General features: G+C 41.4%; 1 protein-coding gene across 1 annotated transcript; it reads right to left on the reverse strand.

Moving 5' to 3' along the window:
- Positions 1-533: 533 nt before the first annotated feature.
- Positions 534-6,524, reverse strand: LOC137256428 (probable serine/threonine-protein kinase clkA). The gene is made up of 6 exons (XM_067794272.1): positions 6,519-6,524; positions 4,631-5,420; positions 3,853-3,872; positions 2,576-3,374; positions 1,798-1,817; positions 534-1,319 (listed from the first exon to the last, which is right to left on the reverse strand). The coding sequence occupies exons 1-6, from the start codon at positions 6,522-6,524 to the stop codon at positions 534-536; spliced, it is 2,421 nt and encodes an 806-aa protein (XP_067650373.1).
- Positions 6,525-12,498: the final 5,974 nt, after the last annotated feature.

Genomic DNA, 12,498 nt, shown 5'->3' on the forward strand with positions numbered 1-12,498 from the left:
ATCGGGTGATCGGGCACATTGACATCGTATCCCAATTGCGTTGACTGATGTTTTTGCTTTTGATCACTTGATTGTCTGGTCCAGACTCAGTTATTTAAAGACATATAACTGGAATGTTGCTACGTGCGGCTTTTAACAAGAACCCAAAAATGAAAAATGAGTCAATGTACATCTTAGTGAACTTGCATTCTAAAATAAAAACTCATTTTCCGCTCTACTATTTGTTAGGTGCTGAGACCAGAAACACATTTTTAAATGTCAACGGTTCTTTGCTGCATTTCAGTTTTCTGGGTCAGAGTACAATATATCCGCGCCTGTCATCCCTTATGAAGTAGATACTCAAGTAACAAAGCGTATCATTGTATCCACATTTTTAAAGTTGCAAGACTGTTCACTGAATTATCATTGTCGAGAGGTAACGTATTAAATACAAAAATACAAATGGTGTACATCGTTTTGAGTAAAAAATAAAATACAAAGCCTTCGTGGTACGAAAAGATGGTCGTTACACTGATAGTAGTACCTATAGTGAATTAGTGGTGATCGCGGTAGTTGTGGTTGTAGTAGAGGTGATCGTGGTAGTTGTGGTTGTAGTAGTGATGATCGTGGTAGTTGTGGTTGTAGTAGTGGTGATCGTTGTAGTTGTGGTTGTGGAAGTGATGATCGTGGTAGTTGTGGTTGTAGTAGAGGTGATCGTGGTAGTTGTGGTTGTAGTAGTGAAGATCCTGGTAATTGTAGTTGTAGTAGTATTCATGGTAGTTGTAGTCGTAGTAATGATCATCGTGGTAGTTGTTGTTGTAGTAGAGATGATCGTGGTAGTTGTGGTTGTAGTAGTTATGATCGTGGAAGTTGTGGTTGTAGTAGAGGTGATCGTGGTAGTTGTAGTTGTAGTGGTGATGCTCGTGGTAGTTGTGGTTGTAGTAGTGATGATCGTGGTAGTTGTGGTTGTAGTGGTGATGCTCGTGGTAGTTCTGGTTGTAGTAGTAAAGGTCCTGGTAATTGTAGTTGTAGTAGTATTCATGGTAGTTGTAGTCGTAGTAATGATCATCGTGGTAGTTATTGTTGTAGTAGAGATGATCGTGGTAGTTGTGGTTGTAGTAGTTATGATCGTGGAAGTTGTGGTTGTAGTAGTGATGATCGTGGTAGTTGTGGTTGTAGTAGTGGTGATCGTGGTAGTTGTGGTTGTAGTAGAGGTGATCGTGGTAGTTGTGGTTGTAGTAGTTATGATCGTGGAAGTTGTGGTTGTAGTAGTGATGATCGTGGAAGTTGTGGTTGTAGTAGAGGTGATCGTGGTAGTTGTGGTTGCAGTACTGAAGATCCTGGTAATTGTAGTTGTAGTAGTATTCATGGTAGTTGTAGTCGTAGTAATGATCATCGTGGTAGTTGTTGTTGTAGTAGAGATGATCGTGGTAGTTGTGGTTGTAGTAGTTATGATCGTGGAAGTTGTGGTTGTAGTAGAGGTGATCGTGGTAGTTGTGGTTGTAGTAGTGGTGATCGTGGTAGTTGTGGTTGTAGTAGAGGTGATCGTGGTAGTTGTGGTTGTAGTAGTTATGATCGAGGAAGTTGTGGTTGTAGTAGAGGTGATCGTGGTAGTTGTTGTTGTAGTAGTGGTGATCGTGGTAGTTGTGGTTGTAGTAGAGGTGATCGTGGTAGTTGTGGTTGTAGTAGTGGTGATCGTGGAAGTTGTGGTTGTAGTAGAGGTGATCGTGGTAGTTGTGGTTGTAGTAGTGGTGATCGTGGTAGCTGTAGCAGTGGTGATCGTGGTAGTTGTGGTTGTAGTAGAGGTGATCGTGGTACCTGTAGTTGTGGTGGTAATGCTCGTGGTAGTTGTGGTTGTAGTAGTGATTATGGTAGTTGTGGTTGTAGTAGTGAAGATCCTGGTAATTGTAGTTGTAGTAGTATTCATAGTAGTTGTAGTCGTAGTAATGATCATCGTGGTAGTTGTTGTTGTAGTAGAGATGATCGTGGTAGTTGTGGTTGTAGTAGTTATGATCGTGGAAGTTGTGGTTGCAGTAGTGATGATCGTGGTAGTTGTGGTTGTAGTAGTGGTGATCGTGGTAGTTGTGGTTGTAGTAGAGGTGATCGTGGTAGTTGTGGTTGTAGTAGTGGTGATCGTGGAAGTTGTGGTTGTAGTAGTGATTATGGTAGTTGTGGTTGTAGTAGTGAAGATCCTGGTAATTGTAGTTGTAGTAGTATTCATGGTAGTTGTAGTCGTAGTAATGATCATCGTGGTAGTTGTTGTAGTAGAGATGATCGTGGTAGTTGTGGTTGTAGTAGTGAAGATCCTGGTAATTGTAGTTGTAGTAGTATTCATGGTAGTTGTAGTCGTAGGAATGATCATCGTGGTAGTTGTTGTTGTAATAGAGATGATCGTGGTAGTTGTGGTTGTAGTAGTTATGATCGTGGAAGTTGTGGTTGTAGTAGAGGTGATCGTGGTAGTTGTGGTTGTAGTAGTGATGATCGTGGTAGCTGTAGTAGAGATGATCATGGTAGTTGTGGTTGTAGTAGTTATGATCGTGGAAGTTGTGGTTGTAGTAGAGGTGATCGTGGTAGTTGTGGTTGTAGTAGTTATGACCGTGGAAGTTGTGGTTGTAGTGGTGATGCTCGTGGTAGTTGTGGTTGTAGTAGTGATTATGGTAGTTGTGGTTGTAGTAGTGAAGATCCTGGTAATTGTAGTTGTAGTAGTATTCATGGTAGTTGTAGTCGTAGTAATGATCATCGTGGTAGTTGTTGTTGTAGTAGTGGTGATCGTGGTAGTTGTGGTTGTGGAAGTAAGGATCGTGGTAGTTGTAGTTGTAGTAGTGGTGATCGTGGTAGTTGAGGTTGTTGTTGTGGTGATCGTGGTAGTTGAGGTTGTTGTGGTGATCGTGGTAGTTGTGGTTGTAGTAGAGGTGATCGTGGTACCTGTAGTTGTAGTGGTGATGATCGTGGTAGTTGTGGTTGTAGTAGTGGTGATCGTGGTAGTTGTGGTTGTAGTAGTGATGATCGTGGTAGTTGTAGTTGTAGTGGTGATGCTCGTGGTAGTTCTGGTTGTAGTAGTGAAGATCCTGGTAATTGTAGTTGTAGTAGTATTCATGGTAGTTGTAGTCGTAGTAATGATCATCGTGGTAGTTATTGTTGTAGTAGAGATGATCGTGGTAGTTGTGGTTGTAGTAGTTATGATCGTGGAAGTTGTGGTTGTAGTAGTGATGATCGTGGTAGTTGTGGTTGTAGTAGTGGTGATCGTGGTAGTTGTGGTTGTAGTAGAGGTGATCGTGGTAGTTGTGGTTGTAGTAGTTATGATCGTGGAAGTTGTGGTTGTAGTAGTGATGATCGTGGAAGTTGTGGTTGTAGTAGAGGTGATCGTGGTAGTTGTGGTTGCAGTACTGAAGATCCTGGTAATTGTAGTTGTAGTAGTATTCATGGTAGTTGTAGTCGTAGTAATGATCATCGTGGTAGTTGTTGTTGTAGTAGAGATGATCGTGGTAGTTGTGGTTGTAGTAGTTATGATCGTGGAAGTTGTGGTTGTAGTAGAGGTGATCGTGGTAGTTGTGGTTGTAGTAGTGGTGATCGTGGTAGTTGTGGTTGTAGTAGAGGTGATCGTGGTAGTTGTGGTTGTAGTAGTTATGATCGAGGAAGTTGTGGTTGTAGTAGAGGTGATCGTGGTAGTTGTTGTTGTAGTAGTGGTGATCGTGGTAGTTGTGGTTGTAGTAGAGGTGATCGTGGTAGTTGTGGTTGTAGTAGTGGTGATCGTGGAAGTTGTGGTTGTAGTAGAGGTGATCGTGGTAGTTGTGGTTGTAGTAGTGGTGATCGTGGTAGCTGTAGCAGTGGTGATCGTGGTAGTTGTGGTTGTAGTAGAGGTGATCGTGGTACCTGTAGTTGTGGTGGTAATGCTCGTGGTAGTTGTGGTTGTAGTAGTGATTATGGTAGTTGTGGTTGTAGTAGTGAAGATCCTGGTAATTGTAGTTGTAGTAGTATTCATAGTAGTTGTAGTCGTAGTAATGATCATCGTGGTAGTTGTTGTTGTAGTAGAGATGATCGTGGTAGTTGTGGTTGTAGTAGTTATGATCGTGGAAGTTGTGGTTGCAGTAGTGATGATCGTGGTAGTTGTGGTTGTAGTAGTGGTGATCGTGGTAGTTGTGGTTGTAGTAGAGGTGATCGTGGTAGTTGTGGTTGTAGTAGTGGTGATCGTGGAAGTTGTGGTTGTAGTAGTGATTATGGTAGTTGTGGTTGTAGTAGTGAAGATCCTGGTAATTGTAGTTGTAGTAGTATTCATGGTAGTTGTAGTCGTAGTAATGATCATCGTGGTAGTTGTTGTAGTAGAGATGATCGTGGTAGTTGTGGTTGTAGTAGTGAAGATCCTGGTAATTGTAGTTGTAGTAGTATTCATGGTAGTTGTAGTCGTAGGAATGATCATCGTGGTAGTTGTTGTTGTAATAGAGATGATCGTGGTAGTTGTGGTTGTAGTAGTTATGATCGTGGAAGTTGTGGTTGTAGTAGAGGTGATCGTGGTAGTTGTGGTTGTAGTAGTGATGATCGTGGTAGCTGTAGTAGAGATGATCATGGTAGTTGTGGTTGTAGTAGTTATGATCGTGGAAGTTGTGGTTGTAGTAGAGGTGATCGTGGTAGTTGTGGTTGTAGTAGTTATGACCGTGGAAGTTGTGGTTGTAGTGGTGATGCTCGTGGTAGTTGTGGTTGTAGTAGTGATTATGGTAGTTGTGGTTGTAGTAGTGAAGATCCTGGTAATTGTAGTTGTAGTAGTATTCATGGTAGTTGTAGTCGTAGTAATGATCATCGTGGTAGTTGTTGTTGTAGTAGTGGTGATCGTGGTAGTTGTGGTTGTGGAAGTAAGGATCGTGGTAGTTGTAGTTGTAGTAGTGGTGATCGTGGTAGTTGAGGTTGTTGTTGTGGTGATCGTGGTAGTTGAGGTTGTTGTGGTGATCGTGGTAGTTGTGGCTGTAGTAGAGGTGATCGTGGTACCTGTAGTTGTAGTGGTGATGATCGTGGTAGTTGTGGTTGTAGTAGTGGTGATCGTGGTAGTTGTGGTTGTAGTAGTGATGATCGTGGTAGTTGTAGTAGTGATGATCGTGGTAGTTGTGGTTGTGGAAGTAAGGATCGTGGTAGTTGTAGTTGTAGTAGTGGTGATCGTGGTAGTTGACGTTGTTGTTGTGGTGATCGTGGTAATTGTAGTTGTAGTAGTGGTATTCGTAGTAGTTGTAGTCGTAGTAGTGATGATGGTGGTAGTTGTGGTTGTAGTAGTGATGATCGTGGTAGATGTTGTAGTAGTGGTGATTATTGTAGTTGTGGTTGTAGTAGCGATGATGGTGGTAGTTGAGGTTGTAGTTGTGGTGATCGTGGTAGTTGTGGTTGTAGTAGAAATGATCGTGGTAGTTGTGGTTGTAGTAGTGATTATGGTAGTTGTGGTTGTAGTAGTGATGATCCTGGTAATTGTAGTTGTAGTATTATTCGTGGTAGTTGTAGTCGTAGTAGTGATGATCGTGGTAGTTGTGGTTGTAGTAGTGGTGATCGTGGCTGGTTGTGGTTGTAGAAGTGATGATGGTGGTAGTTGTAGTTGTAGTAGTGGTATTCGTGGTAGTTGTAGTCGTAGTAGTGATGATCGTGGAAGTTGCAGTAGTGATGATCGTGGTAGTTGTTGTTGTAGTAGTGATGATCGTGGTAGTTGTAGTAGTGATGATCGTGGTAGTTGTGGTTGTAGTAATGGTGATCGTGCTAGTCAGGGTTGTTGTGGTGATCGTGGTAGTTGTGGTTGTAGTAGTGATGATCGTGGTAATTGTAGTTGTAGTAGTGATGATCGTGGTAGTTGTGGTTGTAGAAGTGATGATCGTGGTAGTTGTAGTAGTGATGATCGTGGTAGTTGTAGTTGTAGTAGTGATGATCGTGGTAGTTGTGGTTGTAGTAGTGATGATCGTTGTATTTGTAGTTATAGTAGAGGTGATCGTGGTAGTTGTGGTTGTAGTAGTGGTGATCGTGGTAGTTGAGGTTGTTGTTGTAGTGATCGTGGTAGTTGTGGTAGTAGTTGAGGTGATCGTGGTAGTTTTGGTTGTAGGTGAGGTGATCGTGGTAGTTGAGGTTGTTGTTGTGGTGATCGTGGTAGTTGAGGTTGTAGTAGAGGTGATAGTGGTAGTTGTGGTTGTAGTTGAGGTGATCGTGGTAGTTGAGGTTGTTGTGGTGATCGTGGTAGTTGAGGTTGTAGTAGAGGTGATAGTGGTAGTTGTGGTTGTAGTTGAGGTGATCGTGGTAGTTGTGGTTGTAGTAATGATGATCGTTGTATTTGTGGTTGTAACAGTGGTGGGTGTAGTGCTGTTGACGGAGGTGTTATATAGCATGTAAAGAGGCCTAGAATTTCGAAACTGTTTTACTAACATTAACATACGTTTATCTCAGCTGTAAAAGAACTTCAAAATCCAGGCCCAGAATGTTAAATTGTTGACAAACATAACGCACCGAGATACAGAGCTTGCGAAATCGCATTCCATTCCATCGCCTTATTTATGTTTCTAAGCAACTGATAAAATTACCTCCATCGATAAGCAATAACAGATCTGTACACATGGTACAATAATTATAGTATTAAATCGTAAGTCGTCATGGTGAATACATTAAGTTAAAAAATAACATTGAGTATAAACATATAAACAAGAAAGTTGCTTGCTTATTTTTCAATAAAGAGAAGTTAGAGAAAATTCCTATTATGTAACTCGGCTATAGAAGATAAAATTCGCTTCACTCTTGTATGCCCCAATTCTGCTGATTTCAGAAATCAATACATCCCAATAATTATCTTACAATATCCTTCACCTGCCTTTGTTTCCATTCTATCCTCTAAACATGAAAATGCAATACGTAATCTAGCGCTTTTTGTCAAAGATGCTGTTATCCGTAGAAGCTATATTTTCTTAACTGTATTTGTTCGTGCGAAATGTCTGTAACTTATATTACTTGTATAGGCATCAATTCTTTGTTCACAGAGTGTATGAAGGCCATAGACCCCCCATTCAATATTATATGCTTGCAGCCATATTTGATTGATGGCGCTTGCCAGTATAATAAATAAACAGTGCTACATTTCTGATGACAGATGAAAGAAGTATTGATAGTGAACATCAGTATATTGAAATTTGGCCTTCAATGTAATAGATATCGTTGATTTTGACGTGCATCGTTATTTTAGATTAGCATCATTTCCAACCATATCCCGGTCATATCATGGCTTGGAAGCTTAAAGTTGGAGGAAGCCCGACGTGATGCGTGTGTTAGACCACGTTGATGCATCCTGCGACCAGACCTGGTACTGACAAACCAGGAAGCCCGTGAAGATCCGAGTTAGAACTGATCTTCAGCATCCCATGCTTGTCTTGACAGGCGACTAACGGGAACGGGTTGTTAGACTCGCTTTCTACTTGTCGCCGTATCCCAATTGTGTGGATACATGTTCATGCAGCTAATCACTGTATTGTCTGGTCCAGACTCGATTATTTACAGATCACAACTATATAGCTGTAATATTGCTGAGTGAAGCTTTGTGCGCTGGCGATTTCTGTCTACCATCGTGAAAGGGTCGGTTCGAAGCCCGCATGAAACTAAATCCATGAAAATACTAAAACGTGTAGTTCAGTGAGAATGTGGACTCACACTTACAACATTTTCTACTTCCATTTATTTTGTATATGCTACATATACTGTATCAACAGTCTCTGAAAATAGGCACTACTGATTGAACGAACAACAGGTAACGTCTGTTTTCGTAATATTATCTTGAAAACTAGTGTTAAATCTTTCAAACATTTATCCTCATATTTCAGTCACTTGTTTTCTTTAAAAGCTAAATTCAGAAAATATGTAAAACAGTTATTTTATAAAATGACTAAATTAGTTATATGCAAAATGATAGGGAGCACATAGTCTGTTACACATGAAGATGTTTGCGGTACGCACAGATTATTTATGACAAGGTTAGAGGAACTATTTGAAGTGGAGAATTAGCTCTCCATGAATACTACAATTGAGACATTGATTTTCTGAGGAATGATGGCCATGTGTCATATCCAGGAAATGTGATGTGACGGTAAAAATGGTTCCGGAAGAACTTGAAATAATATATTCCAGAATGGCCAACTGCCCCGATCCGTGCATCTCGTTCCTCAGAAGTAACCTGGATGTGTTATAGCAAGAAACGCACTTACCGTTCTCAGCTGATTTTCGTGAATGGTATTAACAGTAACCCCTCAGATTGGCGTTGTATTTAGGGTTGAACATGTCCGTCTGATAACATCCTTGAGGTCAGTGAACGAAGTCGGTCAATGATAAGTATGTATGTCCTACCTCCAGGACCCCACGATCCCCTGTAACCAGGGTAGGGTATTGCCAGAAAACAGTCGCAGTATAGCCTGTCAACTTTGTAATTTAGGAATGGTGAGCTTAACGTGGTGGTTTCTCAAGACAAAGACTGTCTTCTGTTCCTTTAATCGCACATCGTTTAAAGCCACGTGATGTGTCCCATGAGTGAGTTAAGTTTTACGCCGCACTCAACACAATGCTGTGACCAATCGAGTCTGGACCAGACAATCCAGTGATCAACAGCATGAGCATCGATCTACTCATTTGGGAACCAATGACGATGACGTGTTAACCAAGTCAGCGAGTCTGACCACCCGATCCCATTTGTCGCATCTTTCGACAAGAATGGGTTGCTATTCTAACCCGAACCTTCACGGGTTGTGTCCGAGGAATGTGATGTGACTGAAATAATTCTCTTCTGATGTGGCATAAAACTGGTGAAACAAACGAACATCAAAGAGCCAGAACATATCACCTCCTGAGGATCATTCGTTATTTTGGGATAAAAAGGCTTGAGATATATTTTAAAGATTTGTTTTTGTTACTACCAAATTTATATCTCACAATAAATATACATTTGGTGATTATGATAAAACACCCTTGCCTCGGCGGGACGTCTTTGCCAGTGTTGTGCAGCAGATAGAAGAAATAGGCTTACTATTAGTTTACATTTCGTTATTACGACCGACATGTTATCACGTGATTAAACTAATGGTTGACATGACGACAACAAATAAAGTGTACGGGCCACCGTAACGTCCTTCCAAAAGTAAATGAATACTTCGAAAAATATTTTCTGACCTACAAGCAGCATCAGTCAGGTACATTACATTTATCATACCATGGGTAGTGTTCTTATATAGTGTTCAGTGGATAGTGCAGGATAAAGCCTGGTATCCGTTGGGGTCATGTACGGATACCGATGCAAATAAGAGAGATCATCTGCAAATTTCACACTGTAAACAAACATGACGTCACGCCCATCTATCGGCCATCGTGTCCAGACTGACTGCCGTGGTTACTGTGAGTGCCGTGATCAGAGAAAATTGTTTCGTACTGATAGATGGGACTGATTTCGAAGCAAAGCTAGAATGGCATACGGTCAAGAAAATACCAACTCATTACTTTAACCGTTTTTTAAAAAAAAAACAGTATGTTTGTGTGCAGAGGCTAACATTTTTACTTACAATAATAAGAGCAACGTATTTTGGAAAGAATGACCCTTTCGTCAGGGTTAGATCTATGGATGAAGGGTAAACACGTTGGCATTTTCCCTTACAGTTTTCGATTGCTTGCGACCTTGAAAAGCACCAGCGCCTCTTTGAAGACTTGATGCTTACTAATAGAGAAATGACGTGGCTACATTAACAGTATACAGTATATCACTGAATTTGTTCTTACACTGATGGAAGCTTGTTGACGTAGCTCTGTTTAAACCAGTTGAATCAGAGATAACATTCGGGACGCACTTCACCTACGCTATTGACGTGTGATGTAGGTTACACGAGTGCAGGAACACAGTACGACAATGAAGACGACGATGAAGATCACCATGACGATTGCATTTGTGCTTCAGATTGATCACATTTCGTATAGGCTATTTGAATTTGACTGGGAAGCCAACTAGAAGCAGATTCAGTTGCTGCCTTGTCGTACAACCATGATATTAAGCCGTGTATGTATTTCAACAAGACTATGCTTTATACACTCTTCAAAATCTGAATCATAAGTGAGAATACTGGACGCATATAGCTGCGGCTAAAACCATACAAATAAACTATTTCTTTACGTAAACGTCACCATAAAGTTATTGAAAACAGCTTTAGCGCCAAAACGAGAGGAATTTAACTTCTTCCCTTGCCTTGGAAGCGTTTGAAGAAATATTCGCCAAAATATCACCAAGACGACGCTACCTCACACACACACGGTCCGTCACGGTCCGCTGCCTTGTCAATGCTAACGTTATGTCATGGCCTTACCGAGCTCCAGATCTACATCCGATAGAACACGCATGGGATGAAATCGAACGACGTGTACGTCAACGTCAAACCACGCATCAGACACTACCACAACTGATCATCGTATTACAGGAAGGGTGGGGAAACATTCCGCAACAACATCTTCGTCGACTTATCCAGCCTATACCAGGATGATGCCGTGCAGTAATTCTGCCAATGGTAGTCATACAAAGTGCATTCTCTGACGCTATCCTGTGAACTCGAGCTAACAGAAACACAAAAATGAACAGTTTTGGACTTTTGGACTCATCAATTCACCTGGCGAAGGAGCAAAGGATAGCCCAGAACCATTGTGACATACAATAAACATGTTGCCATTCATATTATTTGTCTTATACTTCAGTACCAACTTCTCAGGCATCTCATGTGTCAGTGACAAAAATAACCAGTTTCGCTTATGATGCAAGTAGAATTCGTTTGGCATAACGGAGAAGACACAATTGCAGTAAATATTAGAAAAGAAAACCACGGAAAAGTCAATGGGTTTGTGTAAACGACGTCAAGTTAACGGCATCAGTACGAGAAGTGAAATGATCCCATTGGTCCAGTGATGTGGTGACGTTGGTCAGGGGTCAGGACATCAAAGGGGACTAAGATCATGAGGGTGATATACCTCCTGATAAGAACTCACACAGATGGCCTCGATTCATGATCCCCCAAACGTTCCACGATCTCTGGGAGTAAGGGACTCCATGTACACACACGTCACCATTATCAGCCAGCGGCAAGAGGTGTTGTGAGTGGACCACACACATACTAGCAGGGGCAGGCAGTGGTATACCTACATCGGAATGTACTCGAATCTCCCACACAGTGATGATTCTCTGCTACAATAGGCACCCTGTGATCATCGTGCAATACGATTTAAAGGCACTAGGTCACACCACACTTCTCTCAAGACAAATGCATGTAATACACATCTCCTGATGATACTAAATATCACCTCTCAGGGGAGCTACCATATAAGTATCCAAAAATAAAATTACATATTTGGTTTAAGATATTAAATTAAAAATTCAAATGAATTAAAGCAGCGTTTCATTAAATCGAACCTCGCAGCCTCTACCGACCGAACAATATTTCATGCAAACCCAATAGTTATATCCCTTACTTTAGATCGCACCGTGTGCGACAGCGTCCGATGTGCGGAGCAATGGTTTACATTCCTTACACATTTCATATATTACAAGTGTCCTTTTCTGTCCTCGTATGCTGATTGTGATTGATTATCTAGATCCTTGCTCTTCATATCAGGTTGTGGTGTATTTGGTCCAGGCGTAATTTACAACCTGCTTCCAGAACAAATACAAGCAGAAAAAATACAAGGGTGAAAACAAACACGAAACACCCACCTAGAGGTCAATGTTATGAACGAAAACACAAATCTGACTGTGAGCATGATCAGATTGGTACATGAATCACATTGCGAGCAAGTTGTATCGGTACTCTAATCAAACTGCGAACAGGATAATGTCGGAGTACAAGTCAGAATGCGATCACAATTATATCTGTACACCAATCAGATTGCGAGCATGAGTAGATCTGTACACCAATCAGATTGCGAGCACGATTATATCTGCACACAATCAGATTGCGAGCATGAGTAGATCTGTACACCAATGAAATTGCAGCCAGATTAGATCGGTATATCAATGAGATTGCGAGCATAGTGATAACTGTGTAATCTCAGCTCTTCTATGAACAACCCTTTGTAGCATTTCCTCTAGATAAGACAGGTCCATTTTGGATGATTGTATGTAGCCGCAGGTTGAAGCGCTCACAAATGTCTCCCACGACATGACCACCACATAAGTACCTGACGAGGCCACCCCTCGCACCGATAACATCCCCAAGTCGCCTTCTCCTATTCAAGCGAAGAATACCTATAATCGGTTCCATCTGCTATTTGCAACGGAGTGCCTGCCTCACATCTTGCAGTAAAGAACAGGCGGATATGATGTTCGCACTTGGAATCCAACAATTGTCCCAGAGCGGCTCATGTTATGACTCCTTGTGGGATATGGTAATGAGCAAAGACGTGTCAGGCGTATGTGTGATGTTATACATGAATTTCGGACGACTGGCAATTGAATGGTTACCAAAATGTGGCTCGACGGCTGTATCAAGTGCTCAATGCTGACAC

The sequence above is a fragment of the Haliotis asinina genome, chromosome 11 (assembly GCF_037392515.1).
Source record: "Haliotis asinina isolate JCU_RB_2024 chromosome 11, JCU_Hal_asi_v2, whole genome shotgun sequence".
NCBI classification, from domain to species: domain Eukaryota; kingdom Metazoa; phylum Mollusca; class Gastropoda; order Lepetellida; family Haliotidae; genus Haliotis; species Haliotis asinina.